The 25,308-nt window shown below is 40.3% G+C and overlaps 1 protein-coding gene and 1 long non-coding RNA gene across 4 annotated transcripts in view; both read left to right on the top strand.

The window, feature by feature from the left end:
* The first annotated feature begins 293 nt into the window (after positions 1 to 293).
* The window catches only part of TSPAN12 (tetraspanin 12), a 66,151-nt gene continuing 41,136 nt past the window's right edge, over positions 294 to 25,308 (top strand). The window contains exons 1-4 of one of the 3 annotated variants that reach the window (XM_045495419.1): positions 294 to 407; positions 1,374 to 1,509; positions 14,045 to 14,127; positions 15,346 to 15,481. In XM_045495419.1, the coding sequence (XP_045351375.1) occupies positions 1,444 to 1,509; positions 14,045 to 14,127; positions 15,346 to 15,481 (285 nt within the window). In that variant the 5' untranslated portion in view covers positions 294 to 407; positions 1,374 to 1,443. Of the gene's footprint in view, positions 408 to 555; positions 1,186 to 1,373; positions 1,510 to 14,044; positions 14,128 to 15,345; positions 15,482 to 25,308 lie in introns of those variants that run through there. The other 2 variants (XM_045495420.1, XM_045495421.1) reach the window with 2 other exon arrangements.
* LOC123606762 lies at positions 16,217 to 21,951 on the top strand. Its single transcript, XR_006716490.1, has 2 exons — positions 16,217 to 18,100; positions 18,340 to 21,951. It is a non-coding gene; the product is annotated as an uncharacterized LOC123606762 (long non-coding RNA).

Here is a 25,308-nt window from a genome sequence, read left to right as displayed (position 1 = left end):
CTTCGAGGGGCTCACGCCGGGTGAAGGGACAAGAAACACCCACTCGGATCCAACCCGGGCAGCCAGCGGCCGGAGCATGCGCTGAGAGTTTGTGCAGCTGGCCCTGGCTGCCGCCGCTGCCTCGTCCGGACTTGGCGAGGACTTGGGAGGGACAGAGGCGCTGGGAGGTGGCTTAACAGAGACTTTCCAGCAACTGCTGCCCAGGACTCTTTTTTTTTTTTTTTTTTTCTTTTTCCCAGGAGGCGGCGACGGCGGCGGCGGGGGAGAGGAAGAGAAGGAAGCGTCTCCTCCTTGAGCCAATGCAGCCCTCTGGCTCTCCGGGAGGAGCGTCCCTGCCCCGATGAGCCCCCGCAGTGCGTCCGCGACCGTCCCCCGGCGGGAGTGGGGCGCGGAGCCCAGCGCCGACGGTGAGTGGCCGCACGTCTCCCGTCTCCCCAGCCGGCCGTCCCGCCAGCCCGCCGGCGGCTGTCCCCGGCGCTGTGTGCTAAACTACTTAGAGGCTGGCGGTGGGGCTCCCCCGCCGCCGGCGCTCCCCCCACCCCCCACCCGCGCCCTGCCGGGGGCGCGCGGACGCGGTGGCGGGGCGGGGGACCGCGCTCGGCTTTGTGCTGCTCTGGCGGCGCGGGGTCGCGGCCGCGGCCGGGGGAGGGGGCCGTGAGTGACTAACCCGGCGTCTGCACAGCTGCACCGGCCCTAATTCCCCCGCGCCCCTCCCCGCCCCCGCCCCCGGCTAATCCATCATTCCGGGCCGGAGCACCATTTCTCACGTTCTCCCCGAGAAACCCTAGTCGTGCGGCGGAATCCCAGCTCAGCGCCTCGCCCCCCACCCCCGTGCCCCCTGTTCACACTCGCGCGGCGGGGTGGGGTGGGGGGTGCGGAGAGCTGGGGGGCCCGGGAGCTGTCCTAATGCGGGGGACGCTCGCACCCGCGGACTCGCCGGCGGCGCCGGTGACGTCTCCCGGGGGTAGTGCGGTTTCCAACCTTCGGGACGGTTCCGAGCTGAGCTGTTCCCCCCCCCGGGAGGGGCGCGGACTGAGGGACGTTTTCCAGAGCGTCTCATCAGAATGCAGAGGACACCGCCGCGCGTCCCCCGAGAACGGGAGTTTACTGTGTGCCTTCATTCATCCGGGAGTCAATCTTTTCTCTTCTCAGCAGGTGTTATCTGAAGCCGGTTTGGAACTTTAGGGGAGTTGAGGTTACAGTTACAACTTTAACAAATGATTTTCGATGAAGCGATGTCTCAAATGACCTAGGCTTCGGGCCGGACTCGGGACCCAGCTGAGAGCTGCAGAGGAGGGGTGGGCTGCGGGGCGGGGGGGTGGGGGCGAGGAGCGCGGTGATGAGAAGTGCCCTGTTCTCCCCGCCCCCTGCAGACCGCAGCTACTTTGCCGGTGAGAGTAGGATGTGGTGAAAGGATGGGGCTTCTCCCATACGGGGCTCACAATGGCCAGAGAAGATTCCGTGAAGTGCCTGCGCTGCCTTCTCTATGCCCTCAATCTGCTCTTTTGGGTAAGTCAAACAGTTCCGCTGCACCAACAGGTGGGGACGGCTGGACTTGGTCTCCTCCAGCCACCACTTAATGCGCCAAAGGGCATAGCTAAACATTAATTAATTACAGAGGATCACACCCTCTATTTTTCAGAGAAGTCCGTTTTGACCTTAAAATGCCTTTGATCTAGCTGAAGTGCCATTTGTAATTAGAAAAAAGAAATCGACGCCTGGATACTGGTGGCAGTAAAATTAGACTTGAAGTTAAGCTAGGGATATAAATAAATGCACGTGCTTGTGCTTGTAGATAAGAAAATTATGGCACACCACTTAGGGAACTGCTTGTTTTCAGGAATTTCAGATAACTGTCCAAGCCATAAATTGTTTCCTTACGTCATCCTAGCCTATAAAATCTGGTTGGCGTAAAGCAGTCTTACTATGTTTTCGTGAGAATTCATGCATAGATAGCCTATCGAGAGACTGGGTAGATTTTTCTACCGGTAGAGATTCCATCCAGGCTAAAAAGGTGGTTTTCATGTAACTATTTCTAAGTTGGCAAAGTTTTAAGGAATTTTGTGTATGCTTTTGGAAAATCCCATAACCATTTAAGGAAATAAAATACATAAAATTTAACAAGCTCATGGAAATCTTTATGCTGTATGAGCTAGTGACTTTCTATGCTTTGCGCCCAGGCATAAGTTTTCATTAAGTGTTATTAATAAATCACATTATTATTTATAAAATTTATGAGGAAAATATAAAAATTAAAACTTTTAATGTTGCTTCAAGAAGTTGTCATCCTTAAGCAAGTAAATTTTTGCCAATTTTGTATTCTATTAATAACTTACATTCAAAATTTTCTGTTAGAAATTTTAATGTGTGATTTATTTATCTGGCCGACTGGCTGGCATTGACCAGCCTCCTTTCATAAGGCTGGTGCAAGTGGTCTCTAGAGGATGACATTTTGGTTTCAACTAGTCCCTACGGGTGACTCCATTTTGAAGTGACAAATTAAGCCTTCCTTCCGTGAGTAATCTGAAAAGATATCTAAATTGGCAACTTTTTTTTTTTTTTCTACATGAGAATTAAAAATCATTGCATAGTTAAATTCACCACTTGGGAACGTAAAATCACTAATTGATCTCATTGCAGATGTTAATTCTAAATATGTACGTTTTTTCAATGGGTCATTAAATCACCTACTTAGCTATAAAGTTACTAAGATTTTGAACTTTGTGTTTTTTTTTTAAATGTGTGGTAATTATCACTTCAGTTTACTGGTTTTTCACTTTTCTACTTTATGCTTTTTAATTATAGAATCATCACACTTTTATAACTAAAAGGGAATTTAAAGATGACTTGGTTGAACTTCCTTACTTTGTGAATGAGAAAACCAAGTGTAAGTTAGTGACTGGTCAGAGGTCAGATGGCCTGATGGTGACAGTTCCTGTAGCAGAACTCAGCTTTCTCGCTCCCGAAGAGTGCCTTTACGTGAATGATTACTGTGTTCTCAGTCTTGAAATTACTAGGACTTTTGTTGTTGTCCAAAGAACAATGATTTGGAAATTTTCTTAATAATCTGTATTATGTGGGAGGAAAAAAACCTCAATCATTGAACAAAAATATTGCTCTTCCGACTACTGAATTTGCTTCAAAAAACCTATTTCTTAAATTCCTCCAGGGCTCTTTCTAGCGCCCCAAAATGTAAAATGTCATGTCTTTGCTGTTATCCTGTACCTCAGGCTTCTCATTTTCTGTGGGTGTATTTTATTTATTTATTGAGATCCCTTCCCCCTTTCTCCAGCCCTCTTCTTCTGCAACTTCCCCTCCAACAAAATAATCCGTGTTAACCTCTGTATCTTTTAAAATTTTGTACAAAGATGTATTTACTCATACCTGTCCGCATATACCCATTCGTGTACATTTATACGTATATTCACAATATATTTTTGTTAAAATGGTTTTTTTCTCATGCGGGTTCAAGTGGCAGGAGTGGGATTGCTTTGGGGGAGGATATGTGATACAGACGACAACAAAAGAGCTAATCTTTATACAGTTCTTCTTCCGTTTGCCAGTCACATTTAGTGCTTCAGTCTCCTAGCCTGTGAAATAGGAATGATAGTTCCTCTTGTCTAGCGTTGTCCTGAGGATTAGAGTTAATGTACACAAGGGGTTTGAACAGTGGTGCCTAAATGTGCTATCTATGTGGTGGCAGTAACAGTAGGTAGTAGTACTTGTGTTTGTTACCGCTGTTACTACAGTAATGACACTCAAGTAGATTATCAGGAGGTGGAGTGCTCACTCAAAGGAACCCCCGTGGTGGTAATAGCAGCAATTGTTATTCCTGGGATTAATACTGCTACCACTACTACATTTCCTTGACCCAGAAATCCTGCCTGGGGAATTTGTTCCCTAGAAAGAAGAACACCGATACACCCCATTATATGCACACAAATATTTATTGCCATCTTGTTGGTGTTAGGGCACTTTGAAATTTTTGTCGGTTTGAAAGGTTTAAAGTGTTATTTTACTGTTGCTTTGTTTTTTATTTCCTCTCTTCTCCAATGAGCATGAGCATCATTTTCTTTAGACCCATATATATTTCATATATGTTATATCATTTTATAATTCATATTCAGTAAGTATGTCACATTTACCATTTAGGTTTGTCTTATTGTTTGTCCATTGATTTCATTTATGCTGTTACTATACAACAGTTCAACAAATTTTTATAGGCTGTTTTAAATAAGATTTTATATACTCTTTCTTCTGTTCTTCTGTTCTTTCAAAGCACCTGCCTTTCTTGTTTTAGTCAGGGTTTCTTTTTCCCAGTGGACTTTAAGCTTATTTGATATAATTAAAGTTATCTTTGGGATTTTAGTTGGAATTGTATGAGATGTATATCAACTTTGGGAGAATCGGCATTATTCTTTCAGTGCTAAAACAATGTTTGCAGATCTTGTGTTTTCTTACTGAGTCAGATGTAGTTTTCAGCCTTGTGCTGGGCACATTCCTGGGCATTCTTGCCCTACTGTCTCATCTAATTCTCACAAGGGCCTTGGAAAATTGTTTATTTTTTTGGGTAGAGAGAGGTTGTTCAGAGAAGTTCAATAACTTGCTAGTGAGTGGCAGAACAGGGACTCAAAGTTCAAACTTCTCCAAGTGTGATAGAAGTTGTAGGACTGGAAATAGGGGTGAATGTATTTGCAGTGGAGAGGTAAACACCCTCAGTAGGAAGGGATAAGCTATCCAACTCCTAACAAGTCCTCCAGAGCAGCGTTTCTCACCTGCGTGTGCCTACGAATCCCCCCGGCGTCTTGTTAGAATACAGAGTCTGATTGAGTGTGGCAGGGGCTTCACGTATTGAGGAGCAAGGCTTTAGTCCTTGTGTTCAGCTTTCATTGAGATTAGAAGCACAACAAACGAGTGTAGTGTATGAGCCCAACTTCTTACATCACACTTCACATCCTGAGTATGGAGAGGGGATTATTCTTGCCTCTAGTTTTGCAGGATTGAGAAACCTGCCCTCTTTACCTCTGGGCTCAAAGCTGAAGCCTTTTACTCCTCATTTTACATTTTAAATAGTCCCCCCACGCCCCACCTTCCCTATTTCTACTATGTTGCTACCATCTTTCCTTCTCTATCCAAAAGGATTTTAGGGAAAAGAAAACTAAAATCTTAACTGAGGACGTATAGAATTTTGCTTTGCTGTTCTGAGAGTTGGAAATCAGCGTGCTTTGTGTGTGTGTTTTTAAAGTGCATCCTGAGTATTTTTCTAAATGTGAGGCAGAGATATGTCTAAGAGGAAACAATTCACGATCACAAATGCACTGCTTCTCTCCATTGCCATGGATCCAGTGACTTTGATGTGTCATCTGTTGAGTGGCCCTTCCACGTTCTGACGAAGTGCGATCCCGGTATAGCTGTAGGGGAGCTGGCACACAGATATTGGACCTTCTAGGTTTGTCGTGAGTGCTGTGGGTTTGTAATGGGAGAGGTCACATGGGACACGGTGCACGTGGGTGAACTGCCCCAAGAGCTCTTTTGAAACCATGATTCACATTCTGGCCACAAAGGAGCAAGGAAATGAGCTATTTTCACTTCAGTTTTATCCCACTTTTACTATTTAAATGGCATATTATTTGAGTAAATGAAAGCTTTCCTCCATTTTAAAGACAACTTCTGTGGCTTTATGATATGAATGCTTGCCATTCATAGATGATAATTTTCTGCTATTACAACTATGGATAAATATGGTTGTCTTTGGAAGTTCTTGAAGTTGGTGAGCACTTAACATTTATCAAATATGTTTGCTTATTATTTTCTAAAAATATGATTTCCCATCTGTAGTTTTTAAGCCCCATTTCTCACTGGCAGATAAGAGCCATTGTTTTTCACCTACCATTACTAAAGATAGTAGCAACAGAGAGGAACTACTCTAGTGAACTAAGAAAAGAAACTTATAAAAGAAAACCTTAAAAGTGGACAGGGAATCCAGTTCATACTTTTGGGATATATGCAGGGCAAATGAAATAACAGAAGGTTAATGTCCTGTTTCTTTTTCCTTGGCCATATGTAGTGAACCTTAGGTGTTTGACCCATGGCAGACCCTACAGAGATTCTTGGCATGTAGACATTTGTATTCACATGGCATTTATGTAGTCATATAAAAATACAACTTTTTAAATTGTTACCCCTAACTTTATACTCTGAAAGTCCTTGAAGTTTTCTTTAATTCTAGTGACTAGGGGAGAGCTTTCCGACAAACGTTAGTTCTTTTTAAAAATAAATATTAAATAAGCTTTAGTCTCAGGGGCAAAGCTGGTACATGTTTTTCATACAGTGTGGCCCCAACTGAGCAAAGATGAGCCATCACATGGTTCATAAGGACCACACTTTGGAGAGGGGTGTGGGGGATTTTTCGGGACATGTCCTTGTGGCAGAGCAGAATAGTACTGACCTTGGCCTGCCAGCCTCCAAATAATCAAGACTTGATTTAACTTCATGTTTCAGTAAATAACTATTTCAAACCTTTTTTTAAGACTAAGGCAATTAAAAAAAATTTTTAGTGTTTATTTATGTTTGAGAGAGAGAGAGAGACAGAGTGCAAGCAGGTGAGGGGCAGAGGGAAAGGAGACACAGAATCCGAAGCAGGCCCCAGGCTCCGAGCTGTCAGCACAGAGCCCAAAGCGGAACTTGAACCCCCAAACCGTGAGATTATGGTCTGAGCTGAAGTTGGACACTTAACCCACTGGCTGAGCCACCCAGACGCCCCAAGACAAAGGGAATTTTAAAAGCACCTAGTTCAATTCTCCATTTTCAGGATAAACAAAGGTTCCAGAAGTTTGAATTACTTGTCCAAGTTCTCTGCAGAGATAGAACTGTAACTAAATTCCCCATCTCTCTCCTGCATTCTGCTCTTTGCTACCAGATTTGACATAACAAGTAAAGTTAAGGTAGATGGTTTTAAACATCTGTCAGCCTTAAACTTCTGCAAGAGAGCCTTGAACTGCTCTCTTAAATGAGATTATAGATTATGGATGGCAGACAGTTGAAGGAATTAGAAAGTCTGTCTTGGGGCGCCTGGGTGGCGCAGTCGGTTAAGCGTCCGACTTCAGCCAGGTCATGATCTCGCGGTCCGTGAGTTCGAGCCCCGCATCGGGCTCTGGGCTGATGGCTCGGAGCCTGGAGCCTGTTTCCGATTCTGTGTCTCCCTCTCTCTCTGCCCCTCCCCCGTTCATGCTCTGTCTCTCTCTGTCCCCAAAAAAATAAATAAACGTTGAGAAAGTCTGTCTTATGACTAGGCCCTTATTATTTGGTGGAAACCAAAGGCATACATTTCATAATAAGTTTAGGGACTCCACATACATGTAAAATTCTGACTGAGAAAACAACTTGATTCAATACTTATTTTTACATAATTAGATTTGAACAAACCCAGAATATATCTCCAGCAATAGCAAATTTCATATGTACAAGTATTTGTTGAGAGCTAGCATTTTCTAAATGTTTTTCAAGACAGAAAACTATGCCTAGTTACATATGATAATTATAGTGCTCCTAGGAATTTAATCATAATGAATGACAGTTGAAGAATTATTTTATTTTTATTTGGAAGCCTAGTAGAAAATGCTGTTATTAGGAAGGGGTCCTGAATTGCTTGCACTATTTGTGCTTGTAGATTTAATAGCACGATTTGTATTGAGGTGACCTTATCTCCTTTTAGCTTTGTTCCTTGCTACAGCATGCACTCTATGTTGTTCACTGCTATGATTTTCTCAACCCTAGTGAGTAAAATCACTCTTTGAGAATGAAACTGTTTCCAGACATTTAATGCAGCTAGAAATAATGTCATAATAAAAAGCAGTTTTATTCTCAGAGTTGCTTGTTCGCCATAAGATAGGGCTTTGTATTGATATTATTTATTTTGACTAATGTTCTGGGCACAGCTGCAATGCTTGGGTAACTACTGTGCAAAAGAACAGTAGAGTCAAGTAGAAGCTTGTAGTTTAAAGGACGCTTGAGAACACTTAAACCAGCTTCTGACCTGATATATAAATCTTTGATCTTGTAATTCAGCAGGCATCTCTCTACTGGAAAACTTCCAGTGGTAGAAAGCTTAGTTCTTCTTGAAGCATCTCCTAATTTTGCTTAGCTCATCTAGCAAGTTGAAATTGCCTCCCTTTAGTTTAATCATTGTCGCATTCATTTCATCTAATATCTGTTGGGCCTCACTGCTGGGCCTGGTACTCTGCTGTGTGGTTGGGCTCTAGGCAGTGGTCTGTGGAATGAGATGGGTGGGTGAAAATAGGAAACAATAGATAATTGCTCTGTGAAGTTGTCCCAGAGGGTAAGGAGGGAGTTGGGAGAACATCTTTATATGCTAGCTGTTTGAGCTGGTCTCAAAGGGTAAGGTTGAGTTGCTCTGCTGGGGAGGTTGGGAAGGCTGGGGCAGGGTGCATTGGGAGGGAACTTCATGGGCAAAGACATAGAGGCTTGGGGGGGTCTGCATGGTGCATTGCTGGAGAAGTACAGGCAGCTTTTTGTATCTGAGTACAGAATGTGTGTGGGAAGGAGCAGGCAGGGAATGGATCGAAGAGATCCTTTAAAGGTGACTGAAGAGGGCCTCTGTGCCCTGCTGAAGTGTTTAAACTTGACTCTCTAGGAAAGAGTTGGGGGTAGTGGAAGCCAGAGCTGGGAAGGCCCCCCTCAGGGCAGCTGTGGGAGCTGTATAAGCAGAAGAACTCAATCTGTGTTTCCTAAAGCTAACTGAAGGGTGAGTATGAGGTGGACTCTGTGAGCTGGAAAGTTCATTAGAAGGTGATTGTAATTACCTGGCAAGAGATTGAGGCCCTGAACTAGCCAGAAGTGGCAGGAAGGGGGGAGGAATTCACCAGCCGTGGTGCAGGAACTATCTGTAGGACTTGAAAATAATTAGATGGAGAACTGAGGAAGAGGGAGAGGTTCAGGCTGCCTGCCCAGTTGCCAGTTTATGTGATTGAAGCGTCGATTATACCATTTACTGAGATAGGAAACACAGTGGGAGGGACACGCAGGTTTTGAGAGGAATGGAAATGAGCACCTTCTCAGAGATGTCAAAACTGAGAATGGCCATGCAATGCAATAGATAGCTATATCACAGAGCTTTCTTCCTCATCCGTGTGCTAGACCTTCAAATATCTGAAGATTCCATTTCTGAACTAATCTAGGCGTTGTCTTTTCTCTTAAGCTGACTGAGAAAGATTAAGAGAAATCCCTGAGGTCAAAAGTGACTTGAGATAGTAGTAGGTAATATATATAAGAATCCTAGTCTGTCTTTTCATTGCATAAATCCTCTGTGAAGTCGGTCTTATTTTCCTAACAGTTTGTATGTGAGGAAATAGGCTTAGGAAAGATTCAGTGACACCCAAAGTCATATAACTGAAAAGGAGCACAGGTGGAATTCAAACCAAAGCTTTTTGATTCAATGGCTTCTTATAGCCATTATGGCCAAGACTATGTGCCTTAAATGGCCTCTGAGACCATGTATTCTGGTCCCTGCTTGGCTTTCCATTCTTACCACATGCCAGTTTCCCTTCCTTGAACATGTCGTGCAGCCTTCCATCCTGGGATCTTCGCTGTTCCTTCTGGCTGGAATGTACTTTCCAACTGCTCTTTCTGTAATGAACTTGTGTAATTCTCCTTCAGATTTCAGCTTTCTGAGAGAAGTCCCTTTGACTCCGTGGAATAGGTCAGGCACTACAAATAGGATTCTTATAGCAACCAGTATTATTCCTTCCCAGAATTTATTACAGTTTGTAGCTACACATTTATGTCTTTGATGGGTTGATTAAGGTGTGTTCTCTTAGTAAATTTCACCACAGAATAGAGATGATGCCTTTTCCTGCCCACCCATGTGTCTCTACCACATCACAAAGGACCTGGCCAAGAGCAGTTGATCAATATGTATTTTTGAACGGAAGAATTACTTCAAAACCCATGCACTTAACCAAATCTACCCTGTTAGAAATGTTTTGGAATATGCCACTTAAAAGATATACACATTTTTTGTTATAAATGGAAGAATGTGTATGATGACAACCACTGATGATACACTGTACCAAAATGAAGAATCTGATAATTTATTGACACCTGTCTCAGAGCTTAGATACTGAAAATTGGCTAAACAGCCAGTAAGAAATTCGAAGATGGAGAAACCAAGATCAGTTACTACTTTAAAGATTGATAAAGAGAGGAGAGAATTATTTGTAATTGCACAAGAATTTGATGTAAATAAACTATCACATTAATAGAATTTTCTGGCTCCCGTGGAACTTACAAGGTATTTAAAAGGCCACTTACAAGTCAAGTAGAGGAAGAGCATGCAGCCTTAGATATAATCAAGTAGTCCATGGTGCCCTGCTAGCCCTGTGTGTTTTATTTATTTTATTTTTTTTTTCAACGTTTATTTATTTTTGGGACAGAGAGAAACAGAGCATGAACGGGGGAGGGGCAGAGAGAGAGGGAGACACAGAATCAGAAACAGGTTCCAGGCTCTGAGCCATCAGCCCAGAGCCCGACGCGGGGCTCGAACTCACAGACCGCGAGATCGTGACCTGGCTGAAGTCGGATGCTTAACCGACTGCGCCACCCAGGCGCCCCTAGCCCTGTGTGTTTTAATAGGTTCTATTATTATTTAGCCATGGAGAAGTCAAAAGATCAGATGACTACCACTGAAAAGATAGTTTATTATACTTACAGATCCTGAGAGAGAGAGTACATGCCTCATCACGAGGGCCAAGGGGGAAGTACTGGGGTCCATCACAAGGCAGAGAGAAAGGGACTGGGCAAGTACTTTCATTGTGGCTACATCAAGAAGAAATGGGCAAGACAAAGTAAGTAGGGTCTGGATTGGCTACTTTAACTAATTTCAGCAGCCTCTGGAGTATAGGGGCTGTCCCTGGTTGTCTGGCACCTGGACCTTGGCATGTTTATGGCAGGTGTAGAGTGGCCCAGAGTGAGAGAGAGAGCAATAAAAGAGGTGTTTGGGGTGTGGGGTCTGGAATGGTTGGTTTTTATTTGAAAATGACAAGTGTGAACCTGGGAGAAGACCTCTTCTCAAGGGTGGTGGAGGGCAGGAGGCCAAGGCAAGGTGGCTCAGGCACATTATCAGTTTGTTCTGACCAAGGTGTGTCTGGCTTGAACATGTAGAACAGATGTTAAAGCATCAAATTCACAGAAGCTAGAAGCATGGTTAATAAACTGTGGCTGACCCACGGGGTAACTTTTATTAGTTTTTACTTTTACAGTCTTTTTATTCCTAACAGAAAAGAAGATAGTAATAACTAGCCTCATTCTTTGCTGAGCTGTGGTCCCAGGGTTCATAATCTGTTTTAGGCCATGACTCCTGAGACTCTATTCCCCAAAGGATATAGTTAAGACATTCAGACTTAGCCTGGCAAGTACAGACTGACCCCCATGTTATCCCTCCCTTTAAAAAAAAAGATCCCTGCATGCTGTGCAGGCTAGTCTCCTCACTGTGGAAATAGATACATTCATTTTTTTAATGTTTATTTATTTTTGAGAGAGAGAGAGGGAGAGAGAGAGTGAGCACACACATGTGCACACGCACCAGTAAGGAAGGGGCAGAGAGAGAGAAGGAGACAGAGAATCTGAAGCAGCCTCGGGCTGGAACTCAAGAACCGTGATATCATGACCTGAGCCTATTGGATGCTGAACCCACTGAGCCACCCGGGTACCCTGATATGGTCATTTCTAAATTTGGAAGGCAGTTGGTGACTGAGCCTTAAGTTCCAAAGACCAATGGCCTGAATTTGAATCTTGGTTCTGCCACTGAGAACCTGTAAGACCTTGAACAGATTACTTCATTTTTCTGTGCTTCGTGGTACTCTTTATAATCTTTATTATCTGCTTTATCTGTTTATTCCTTGTGTCCCACAAGAAGCTTCCCAAAGGCTGGGATCTCGCATCTCTTATTTATTGTGGGGTCTCTAAATCTAGCACAAATAGTATGAGGCAGATAGTAGGTATTGAGTCAGTGTTCAGTCACTGAATGTATTCAGTCACTTCAGTATTCAGTCACTGAATGAAGAATGAGCAAATTCACTACCTGATTTTCCGAGCAGGTAGCCATACTTCCCTGTACCAGAGGTCATAGAGCTCTACATGTTCTGTTTGCCTTTGAGCCTTTATCCAGAAAGCATTTTCATGACCACTGCTTGACTCAGTCAGTACAGACTCATTCCTGTCTTGTATATTCATTATTTAATGAATTTAAAGCTAAATCTATGATACATAATGGTAATCGATGTTCACTAAGATGACAGAAATTATTAAAAATCAAATGAAGTTAATTTTCACTATACGGTGCTTAAGAACATAAGTAGAAGGCACACTTTAGAAAAATAAATCCATCTAAATAGGAGAGGGTTAGGGGTTAACCTTCAACTTTTTGAAAAGTTGAAGACTTTTCCTAGGAAGACTCGTTTTGAACATGTTCTATATAGTTGCTTTAAAAAAAACCTGTGGACAATTTAAAATATAGACAAAAGTCGAAAACACAATATAAGTAATCCTTAATTACCTATTACCCAATTGTCAACATAATCTCCACTTCCCAACTAAATCCTATGCATTATGATTATTTATTTAACCATTCAGCATATATCTCTAAAAGATAAGGATCCTTTAAAAAATCTTCATACCACTGTCATATCTAAAACAATAATTTCTTAATATTTTCAAATATCTAGTCAGTGAAAATATCTCCAGCCATCTCATGGATGTCTCTCTGTGATTGTTTTGTTTGAATCAGGATCAGGTCAACATATTGCATTGGGTAATCCCTTAAATTTCTTTTAATTTATAATAGTTTCTCCTTCCTTCTTTTTTTCCACTTGGCCAGTTTTTTTTAATTGAAGAAATTGGATCATTTGTCCTGTGAAATTTCTCATATTCTCAATTTTGCTGATTGCATCCCCATGGTGGTGTTTAACAAATTTAAATCTAGTCCCTGTATTTCTTATAAACTGATAATTAGAGGTGGAGGCTGGGTTAGATTCAGGTTGACGTTTCGGTAAAAATACTTCAAAGTCACCTCTGTGTGCTTCCGATTGTATCATGTTGGGGGACACATTGTCTTTTCTTTATGACACTAAAACTAAGCAGTGGGGTATGGCATTTTTTTCTTCCACTTGATTTCTCCTTTCTAGAAGCTAGCCTTTCACGTGTCACAGTTTGCACTCCTAACTACATATTAGAACATTTGTGGAACCTTACACATTTCTCGTGCCTCCGCCCCACTTTCAAGAATTTTTCCAGGGTGGTTCTGGGCTCAGTACTTTTTTTTTGTTTTTTAAGAGTCTTAAGTGATTTTGATGTACAGACAGGACTGAGAACTACTAACCTGATAATTTGGGCAGTTGCTGAGGATCTTTGCCTAGAGATCCATTATTTCAGTGAGGTTGTTAAATAGTGATACTCTATTATGCTTTCTGCATGAATTAGCAGAAATTCTTCTATAAGAACTTTCATGAAGTCTTCAGTTCTTTCCTTTGTACAGGAAAGGTAGGATAAATGTTTAATTCTTACCAGTTTTCTGAATAATGAGTATCCACCATCCTTACAAAGGTGACAGGTGAGTTTTAAGTATTATATGAATTCATAGATTTTAGCATGTGATATTTCAAAGCATTGCATTTATCATTATCATTATTATTATTATTATTTTGGTGCTCAAATTGTTCGACTTTAGCTAATGGAAGCCCTTTCAAGTTAGCTCCTGTGACTTTCTTGGCAATATCGGTCATATGGATTTCATTGCTTCCTTGCTATTGCATATGACGTGTTTTAGGTCATCTTGTACATCTGATAGTTTAGTCATTCAGTGGCCTCTTTATCCTGCCTGTGCAAATCCTGTCTTGAACCCAGAATCAGCCATGTAGGGAAAAAAGCATAATGGTTATGTAACAGAAAATCCTTAATTTTTAAAATTGTTAATCTTGCAGAGAATGTTGCATAAATTCTTGGTAACCAATTTGGTTTTTTTTCTTTCCAGTTAATGTCCATCAGTGTGTTGGCAGTTTCTGCTTGGATGAGGGACTACCTAAATAATGTTCTGACGTTAACTGCAGAAACAAGGTAAGCTTTATAATTAATGATTGATTTCTTTCATCAGGTTTTCTTAGACCCTAGTTTCTAAGTAACTTTGCCCCTGTTTAGACGGTAGTACTCTTCCACAATCAATAAACTTTGTTACATCTTCTAGCATTCTCATTAAGGTATGCCACTTGTCCCAGAGAAAACTTCTGGGTATGCTAATATCAGTTTGCTGTCCTCTGGAGAGTGGGTCAGCTGTGTCACATTTGCATGAAAAGGACAGCATAGCTATTTTTCTGTAGGAAAATCACTGCCAACACCTTCCTACCTTCATATCCCTCAGCTAAGGAAAACCAAACTCAGCATTGCCATTGTCTTCTCAAATTTCAAAAGGTTGATCCGATAACATCACAAAAAGCAAGTTACTTAACCTCTCCCAGTCTCCATTTCTTCATCTCTGAATGGGGACTGTCGCGTATACCACTCTGAAATGTCAGAAGGATTAACTGAGATAGATTTTGTGAAGTCCTAAACAAAGTGGAGCTTAGTATACAGTAATGCCTAATTTTTTGTTATTATTACTCTTACTAGTACGGTTCTAGTTAATGATTTTTTTCATAGCAATAAAGTTTTCTAGCAAAAATCATCTTCCTTCCTCTTTCTTTTAATATAGATTAATATCCTTTTACATAGCAGTGTTTCACATTGGGGGTAAAGATTAGTTGCCGAGCAGAGAAAGTGCTGCATGTGGATTTCCAGATCAGAGAAGAGGAGGGAGATTCTTCTCGGTGGGGCCTGTGTGTTTTCCTCAGGCTAAAGCTTCAGAGCAAATGATAGATTGACTTCTTATTGGGGACCTCTTTTTTTTTTTTTTTAAGTAGGCTTCATGCCCACTATAGAACCCAGTGCAAGACTTGAACTCATTACCCTGAGATCAAGACCTGAGCTGAGATCAAGAGTCAGATGCTTAACTGACTGAGCCAACCAAGTGCCCCTGGGGACCCCTATCTTATGTGTTAAATGAGTGGAGGTAGAAGTGCTACCACTTGTATAAAAACTAAACAAAACATAACAAAAATAAGACAAGCAAGGAAGTCAGTGGTCGTGCAGTGATTTTGAAAATAGCGATACAGTCATCAGCTTTGAGACATGATGATTTAAAGGATTATTAACACGAATCTCAGTTGTGTCTTGTACTATGTCTTGGGTGCATTTTGGTTCTATTTTATGTATAATGTGACATTATTGTTCTTCTTTCAGGGTAGAGGAGGCTGTCATCTTGACTTATTTTCCTGTGGTTCATCCAGTCATGATTGCTGTTTGCTGTTTCCTTATCATTGTGGGGATGTTAGGATACTGTGGAACAGTGAAAAGAAATCTGTTACTTCTTGCATGGGTATGGTGTTTATATCTTCTCTTTATTATGGGTAAAAAGACCAACCAGGACTGCATTATTTTTTCATCAGTGTACAAGATTACGTGCTTAGGGAACCGTGATAGCAGTACTCTAATCTGTGGTAATTGTTCAACATCCTGTGAGAAAGGAAGCGTTCTTTCCATGGGGGATGACTTCAGCACAAGTATTTGTTGTCCTCAAATGATGAGGTATGGAAATATGGATGCTATTTAATTATTTCACTCAGGCTAGGTGTTGACATTTTCATTTGAAAGTACGAGTTTTTTTCTTGTGTCATGAGCCTTATTACCACCCAAACAGGCTCCTTGGGACTAGAATGAAGAAGACATGACAAAACTTTGTTTCTCTCTCTCTTCCTTTTTTAAAAACAAACCTGTCAAAAAACCTATGTGGAAATTCAGGTGATGAAGTAGCAGACAGATATTAAAATCCCAGCACCGCCTTTACAGAGGTTAGTGGATAAAAATGAGTCTTCGTTTCCATAATCTTAGTGGCTTTTGTTTTGTTTTGTTTTGATTCTGAAAGAGTTGGACTAGGCGACTTCTCAAATTCCCTTCAGCATGCAAAATCTATGATTCTAAAATCTATGATTAGACTTTTAATTCAAAAAATTAGTCAACTCTCTTTTAACATTAAAAATTTGAGTCAGTTTAAACTATAGCATATATATATATATATATACACATATATATACACCTATATATATACACATACACACACACACACACACACACACACACACACACAGCTTTTTTTTGAAGCACGTTTCATGTATAAAATATTGCTTGTTAGTGGCACTAGGTAGTGAGGCTGCTAACATGTAATTGCAGACATCTCAGATTTTGGAAAAATTAATTCATTGGATATATGCCCTTCTTTGCAGTAGGATTCAGTATTAGTTGTGCATTAATTTCTTGTAGGGAACTTAAAAAAAAAGTTTTAATGGTGTGTTGGTACGCCAGATATCTGAGGAGAAAAAAGTCCTGATTTGTAGCATTTGAAGATCTCCATGGGTTGAATACTTGCAGCATCGTGGATTTCAGGCCACCAGAGTGGTGTCCCTGAATGCAGAGAGGGGAGAGATGAGCACAAGTGGCTGTCAGGAGCCACTCCCGCACGCCAGGGCTCGACCGGATCCCATCCCAAGCCAATTAAAACAGAATCTTAGTGCAAAACTGAACTAAAGCTTTGCATTTCACAGGAACAACCTGTGTTGAAGTATTAGATAACTCTTGGCTTCATGGATTCTTCAGGTCCATGATTGGAAAACAGAAAATGCTGCAGAAAATAAATTACACTCAGAGAAGGGAAACATGCCCATTACCTTACTTTTCTCCCCTTTCGTATATAGTGAGGAGAGTGGTAGAAAGGTTTGGAATCTTACTTTGTCATTTAAGACATTTGGACAATAGTTTAAACATAAATTCAAGGACTTACTTTATATGAAACTCATAGCTTAAAGGACGGAGGAGGTATTTTGAACTTAAAAAAAAAAATCTCAGAATCCTTTTTTAAAACCACAGTCTTAGAATGATGTCCCATTACACAACAATTTAAGAATGACTAGTCTTCCCCCTGTCTCCAACTTGTGTGACTCTGGGTGGTCCCTGGACTGTGTGTTTGGGGAGGGTGGGATAGCATATTTCATGGAACCTCAAAGACTTTTAGGAACCCATTTTGAAAACCATTTATGCATTCCATTAGGCTGTTTGAGTGCTCATAAAGCAAGTTGACAAAGAACTAAGTAATTTGGTTGCTACTTGAGGCAGGATGAGTCACAGAGAATTGTGATGAGAGGCTGGAAAGAACCTTATGATGCAAAGGTGACACGGAGGACTGGAATCATAATAATGACAAAGATGCTGATGTTAAAGTAGTTAACATTTCTCAGGTGCTTACAGATGTTGTAGAGGTTTATGTGAATTTTTTTTACATGAAGAGTTTTACATGAATTAATCAATGTCGTCTTCTCCACAATTCTAATGAAATGGATACTGTTATTTCTATAATATGGATGAGGAAATGAGGCACCGATTGGCTGATTTGTCTAGGTTTGCATGGCTAGTAAATGGAGAATCTGCTATATTCAGACCATAGCTGTCCAGTACGACATATATGTGACAACTTCACTATATTACTCTGCTGCCTTTTCCTAAGTGCTTATAAATGTTTCTCACATTCTATCAAATACTTTCTCTATGATCTTTCGCTTCTTCAACTTGACAACAATCGTCTAAGGTAGAGAATGATAAATGAGGTTCAGAGTCCAAAGTCACTCAACAATAATGGGTGTTGCTTTGATTCAAACCTCAATATTTCTGGCTGCCAAGCCCATTCTCATTGGGTCTTTACTGATGTCTCTAGTAGATGTGTCTCAACCTTTGAAGCCTGGCACATTTACCTTATTATAAATTTCCTTGTTTTATAACCAGCCCAAACTACCAGACTACAAACAGCTTGATAATATGAACTGTTCACTTTGCCTATAGCTTTAGTAAGTGTTTATCAAATTGAATAATGGACAGGACATTAGAACAGTGCAAGTAGGAGCGGTCAGCACCTCAGAAGGAAGATGGAACCAGGAAGACAATGAGGAGAGTGAGATTAAAAAAAATTTTTTTTTTAACCTTTATTTATTTTTGAGACAGAGAGAGACAGAGCATGAACAGGGGAGGGTCAGAGAGAGAGGGAGACACAGAATCTGAAACAGGCTCCAGGCTCTGAGCCACCAGCACAGAGCCCGACGCGGGGCTTGAACTCACGAACCGCGAGATCATGACCTGAGCCGAAGTCGGACGCTTAACCGACTGAGCCACACAGGCGCCAGGCGCCCCGAGGAGAGTGAGATTTTAAAGGAGGAGTCCGACCCACTAAACTGTAACGATGCTGGAATTGAATCAAAGCGGATCTTCATTTGGGGGCAGCAAATAAACTGCCATCCTCGCCACCTTATCTTTGGATGTTATTTGAACATCGGGGTTGATTCCAAGCAGGTTTATTGCTTAAACTTATATTGTGAAATTGTTAAAACACCATATAAAATGATCATCTTTAAAAAACAATAATAAAATAAGATAAAATAAAGAAGGAGCCTATTGGATAGGATTCTACTACAAGGGGAATGGCTTCTTAAAGGAGGGGAGGGGTACTAATGCAAAATAGGACAGGATGTTAGGTCTTTGGCAAATATTTGCAAGACAACTCTCATGTTTTCTTCCTTTGTGCCCTTTAGCTTTTTATCCTAATTAGTATTTAAAGAAGTTGAATGCATTCAACCCAACTTTTGAATTCATTTCCCTGTATTCAAAATCTTGTTTCACTTTTAAGAACTGTAAATGAGATTAGTAGGAAGAGGCTTATTTTTATTTATTTATTATTTATTTATTTTAAGACAACCAGTATCTCTGAGAGCTGCCATATCTTTTGAATGATTATCAAAAGAGAAACAAAAAAACAAAAAACAAAAAGAGCTGGCAACTGGGCTACGGTGCTGTTAAGCAAAAGTCAGAATGCCATTACTTATCAGACTGATCAAGAAAAAATGGGAGACTCTCAAAACAGGTCTTTATAACCAACCTGCCCTCTCCTTACACCACCCCCCTAAAATACCAACAACTGGGCAGGCTAAGAGGCCACCCAAAGGAAAACATTTCTGGTGAACTTTAGTCATGAATTTCACCCTTCTATTGAGTTATAGATACAAGTTGTTAAAATACCCTAATTTAGGGCTCCTATATAAAGTGTAGGGCAGCTAAGTAAATTTGGATTTCAGATAAGCAACAAATAATATTTTAGTATAAGTATGTCCCATGCAATATTTGGGATATACATCCACAAAGCATTATTCATTGTTTATCTGGAACTCAGATTTAAATGGGCATCCTGTAATTTCATTTGCTAAATCTGGCAACCCTACTCTAACTAGATTTGTTCTTAATACATGTGAGATTGTCATAGAACAGAAACTTTTATATCTTTGTAAGAATATATTTTGTATATTTATAAAAATAACTAAATTCTAATTATGTTAGGAAAACAAACCAAAAACGACTAGGAAAATAAACTTGCATATGCCATGACTTTCAAAGTGATTTTAGTAACAGAAATTCCTTCTCGTTTTTAAAGAGAAATTGCAGCTACATGGAAATTGGTTTTAAGCCTTAGATGGGTACTCCCAAGGCTTTTAGTTGTAGACTAAATGAAATTCATTTGTTATTGCAATTCTACCTTGCTATTAACACAGGCATTAGGAAAGCCGTGGCCGCTCAGGGGAATGTAAACAGATTGAGCGCACATGTTTACAGTATCGACAACAGCTGAATGTCACCATCAGGAGATCGTCACTTGTCAGAGCATGATGCTAATATACATCCAACCACCAGCAAATCACAAGTAGTCAGGCACTGGTCAGAACTGAAGTTGGATGCACCTAACAAGTTCAAGACCAAGCACCTTGTGTTTCAAATGGAAGGTTTTCTTTTTTTTTTTTTTTTTCCATTTTTATTACTCCAGAGAATTTGCATAAAGCTAGTGATTATATGGAAGCGCGTGTAAAGCTTTCTTAAAATATACAGTGATTGAACCGGATTTTTAATGATGCTCTTAATGGAAATCAAGTAAATTTCAGTGGCCACAAGGACATTAACCATCCTTGAGTATTTTGTTGGTTGAAATCATAATGCAAAACCAGAATATCTTAAATGGTAATTTTCTACAGACTCTCTGTTTAAGGCCTGCTTTCAAGCAGTTATAAATTTTATAATTATATAGCTAGTTATAAGCCATTAAGTTAAAATTAAACTATTGAGTTAAATATCTTTATTATTTTCTGTTTATGATTTTGGTTGGTAGCCTAGCGTCTATGTTTCTCAATTAAGGTCCATCATATTATTGACCACATATTCAGCACCTGCCCAGTGTTTTACTTTGTTTCCTCAGAAAATACAGCGACTTTTTGTGGTTTGATTTATTGTACAGATGAGGGAAGGAAGGGTGCCCAAAGATTCAGGGCTGCTAGTTGCCATCATTAGCCTTCAAATAGAGTCCTTGCTCAAGCCCATGCAGGGTTCACTAACTACACCACACTACTGTTAAAATACATTAATTAATTATTGGCATTATTTCTCTAAGACTTAAATATGCTTCATTTATAATTCCAAGGCATTCAGTGGTCATTTAGCCTTTAAAAATATAATCTTTTAATACCCTTATCATAAAAATTCTACCATAGTTCCCTCTTCTTTTATCACAGAATCCAGCCATTTATCCTTTCCTCTCTCCTCCTTTCCTTCCCACTCCCTGTTTCTTTCCTTTTTCCCTCTTTAGACAGATGTCCTTTGACCAGCATGTGGTAGACACTTGAGATACAAAGATGAAAGGGGGGAATAGAAAGAAAATAACAAAATTTAATACAATATTAAAGTTAGAAGTAAATAAGTGTGGGAACACAGAATAAGGAGCGACTGGAGACTTATGACAGGTTTCGAAGGAGGGTCTTTATTTGAGCTATTGAAAAGATATTGAATGCATCAGAGTTTTCTGGTGGAGAAGGGGAGGGAGGGGCTCTAGAACAACATGAAAAGTGTGCAAAGACACAGAGGAATAACTTAGAAATTTTGTGTGGCTGTAGTGTCACTGCACTGAGAAAAACGCATGAAGTAGCCCAGTTGTGAAGGTCTTTGTAGGAGAGAGTCTGATGTTGTCCCTTGGGCTATGAAGAGCCAGTGGATTTTTCTAGTACTTAGGGTTGGAGGCATTGGGAAGCCCCGTTAGTGATCACACAGTAGTCTTCAAAGCCATGGCTGGGGTCAGAACCAAGACTTTGGGGATGGAAGGTGGATGAATTCAGTAGACCTTGCTGAAGTGGAATTATGAATAAAGAATTGTACATGACAGTACAATTTGTATTACTTGACATCAGGAAATGAGGTATTATTCTACACTGATGCACTTTTCATATGATCAAAACACATCTCTGCAATACAGGCATATTATTGTGACCTTTCAACTAGAACTCTTTAAAAGCTATAGTTTTCAAACTTAGTTGTTAAACTCACAAAGGGTCTCAGGTCTTTGGAGGAAACTGAAGATGATGTAGGCATTTCTGGATTCAGAGGCTCTCAGTTTGCACAACTTGCTTTTGTATGCACAAAAGCCCAGCACAGAGTTCCATGACCTCTTCTGTTTCTTAAGTCATGTTGGTTTGACTACCTCTGATTATGCCCCAGAAAAGCACATAAGCAGATGTCTTTAAAAGTAAATGTGTCCAAGACAGGGGCTTGGGACGATTGTGTGATATTCATGCCCTTAGTGTTGGGTCTTTGTGACGGGATTTTGAGCGCTCATTGGACTTTCTGCTTACTTTGGGGTTTGAAGTGTGAATAGTTTTTATATTTCTGACCTTTGCATAATTTAGGTGTACTCTATCATAGTAAACATTTTAAGCTTTATTGTGTGTTGTTTCTTAATATATACGATGAGATAGCTTTGGCTAAATATAAGCCATGTAAATCTATATCCATTAATTTGGTGAACGTCTTTAGTCTGCGTAGCATTTAAAGCCAGGTATTTCTCTGCCAGCACGTTCCATTGAAAGGTTCGTTCCAGCTGTGAATGCTGGTTACCGGTTCAGCAAATGCTCCCTTGAGGTCAGTTCAGCAATTGTGCTGTGGTTTTGCTTTGTCCTCTGCTTCCACGTTGTCAGTCTGTTGGCTTCCTTTGGCAAATGTAAAACAGTAGGCATTTATGTAAAATCATATAGCTGTAAGACTGACTCAGGAATCAGTGTCCCTAGAGTACAGAGTTCAAGCAAGAGGGCAAATGACACACGTAAAAGGTGAGAGAATTAAGTCATTTCAGCCATTGAAGAAATAGCTTTCAGATAAACTTGTTAGAAAATGATGCTTAGTATTTACTCTCTATGCAGTGTCTCATGAAGTTAATGATGAAATAATAGCTTATTAATTAAATTTGAGTTTTTTCCCATGAAATTTCATAAATTCAAAACCCTTTGTGATCCATAGAATTTGCCCTTTTTTCAGATAAAGGGTGATAACGGGTCCTGGTTATGTGCTCAGATTAAGATGAATCTTCTCAGTTCACATGACAAACACTGCTTTAAATTTTGTTTGAAATGTATAAGCATTGTTATATCACTATTTCTGTTGAGCAGTATATTTGGGTTATTCTAAAATAAGTGGTTATCCCTGAATTTTCTTTAGATTACCATTCTTTTAGTTTTAGAACTTTAAAATTTTGAAACTACACATTTCATCAAAGTGATCACAGCTATAAAGACATTGTAGAAATATTGTCCTTAAGAAGATAGCATTTATGAAATGATATTTGCCAGTATAACAGTTACTTCTCATTAAGTACAAAGATGATTTTTTTTCAGCGTCTCTTCAAGGAAACTAGCATTGAAAATATTTTTGGATTTCATGTTCTGTGCAGGCTTTACAAACTGAGTTGAAGGCATGGGCTGACGTTTGTCTATTGTAATTAGAATATTTTAATTCTGTACATTTTCCCTTTGTGTTATTAAAGTACTTTTCTAAAAGAGCTCTAAGGAACAATAACCTTGTTCTGTTGAGACCGTTTAATACACGTTTAATACACGGACAGGAAAAGGAGATGATGGGAGAATCGGGGGCAGAGGTGGGAGGTGGCTTACAGAAAGGTCCTTGCTGGGGGGGAAGGTCCTCTGGAGGAACTGAAAGGCTGGTGGATAGAGCAATTGTAGTAAAACATTTGGAAGCTCCTGGTGTGTGTGGAGAAGGGCATGTGTCAGTCATATGAGAAATGTGGGCCAGATATGCAGGGTAGAGAGGTGGCTCTGTGAGCTTTCAAGCCACATTATGGAGAGTCTTGAATGTTGTGTGTGCTTACTCTGCAGTTGGAAGTTCTGTGAGCCTAAGAGTCATGTGATCTATCTTTTGCAGCGTCCTTTCCTGCTTGCCCTGGGCTTTCTGCTCATTTACCCGGGAGAAAATAGTACCTGGTTTTGCCACTCTGGGATAAGGGGGCTTCACATTTTTTAATGATGAGCCTTCTTTAATGATAGAAGAGAGAATGGAAGACAAACTTTATTCTAACAATGTGCCTTTACTGATGAAGAAATGAAGGTACTGAGGTGGGGAAGTCTAATGTCTTAGAATTTTCTTTTCAGAAGTACATTATAAAAAAAGTTCTGTGAATCTGGGTGTGTTTAGTTCAGGTGTCCCAGCAAAAATATGGTTATCAGGTTAAAGCAGTAACCAGGAAACTGGGTGCAGGGCTAAGGTGTTCTTAGGGAGACAAGCCAGGTTCAAGGACTCTTGTGGAAGGGTCAGAACAGTAGTTCTTTGAAGTGCTGCAGCAATTTTCCAGCCTCAGGGGAAAAAAAAAACAGTTCCATAAATAACTAACTGGTGTCAGAGGATTGTTGTAGAACTGCTTAACTTGTTGGAGAATAAACTTTCCAAGCGTGTTAGAAGCATTTACCCATAGATAATGGATATACTCCATTCAAATGATTGTTGGTCTGTTGATAAAAGCAGGTCTTGGAGGATTTCTACTTTTCAGCATTGGTGTAGCTCAAATATTTGTTGTGACAAGGGTGCAGTTCTTTAAAATAGTTCTGTAATTCATGCTGTTTAAATTTTTTTTTTCAACGTTTATTTATTTTTGGGACAGAGAGAGACAGAGCATGAATGGGGGAGGGTCAGAGAGAGAGGGAGACACAGAATCTGAAATAGGCTCCAGGCTCTGAGCCATCAGCACAGAGCCTGATGTGGGGCTCGAACTCACGGACCGCGAGATCATGACCTGAGCCGAAGTCAGACGCTTAACCAACTGAGCCACCCAGGTGCCCCTCGTGCTGTTTAATTTACATGATTCCTTCTATCACTTAGGCTGAAATATTGATGTTTGAACAACTTTGGTGAGAATTTAATGATTTTTCTCTCCCTGAACATTAAGTATGACTTTCTTCTTTTAAGGAAGAAGGTATATTCTTGGCTTAGGGAGAATGTTTTTTTGTTTGAATAGATTTATCAAAACAGAAAGAAAGAAAGAAAGAAAGAAAGAAAGAAAGAAAGAAAGAAAGAAAGAAAGAAAGAAAGAAAGAGAAAACAACCCTCTGTACTTATAATAAATATTTGTAGGTGTAGATGTGTACAATTGAAGGAAACATTTTATTATAATACTCTTTTTAACAAATAGGGTTTGTGGTGTTCTGGAGAATATACAAAAATAAGTTAAAGTGCATATCTTGTCTCAAAATAAGCGTCAAATAATTAAAATAATGTGATTTAGAAGAAGATAACTTTCGCAGACACAGAGTTACAAATAGGTTCAAAAGTTACTGACTGAGGTTAGAGTGTAAGTTCTCTTCCTGCCCAATAAAACATCTTTTAAAATTTCCAGTTTCTTAACCTGTTGTCTCATAAAAGATGCTGTCATAAAAGTGCCTGTGATAATGAACTCCTGCCCCTCGTATGTTCGGGAGGGATCTGACCACCTTTGGATGGGTCTATGTGAGAGGAGCAGTCTGGATACGAAGCAGGTCTGGTGTTATTTTGGCTATTGTTGCTTAGAATATTTCTAAAGCTCCTTCCTGTTTGCACTTTTCTGCCCGGGGTCTGGTGATGGGAACCCCTGTCTCAAATTCTGAGAAACGGCCCAATTATATGTAAAGATAGCCTCTTCAGAGACCAGTAACACCCTGTAAATCTTTGGAGATAGGGCTGAGCAGGCAGACTTTAGCTGACCTAGCTTACAAAGCAACAGAAGCTATATATGTGGTAACCTGTCTAGCATGTCCAGCT

Source organism: Leopardus geoffroyi, chromosome A2 (assembly GCF_018350155.1).
Source record: "Leopardus geoffroyi isolate Oge1 chromosome A2, O.geoffroyi_Oge1_pat1.0, whole genome shotgun sequence".
NCBI classification, from domain to species: Eukaryota; Metazoa; Chordata; class Mammalia; order Carnivora; family Felidae; genus Leopardus; species Leopardus geoffroyi.
The sequence above is the reverse complement of the archived record's forward strand: the minus strand, read 5'-3'. Positions and strand labels throughout refer to the sequence as shown.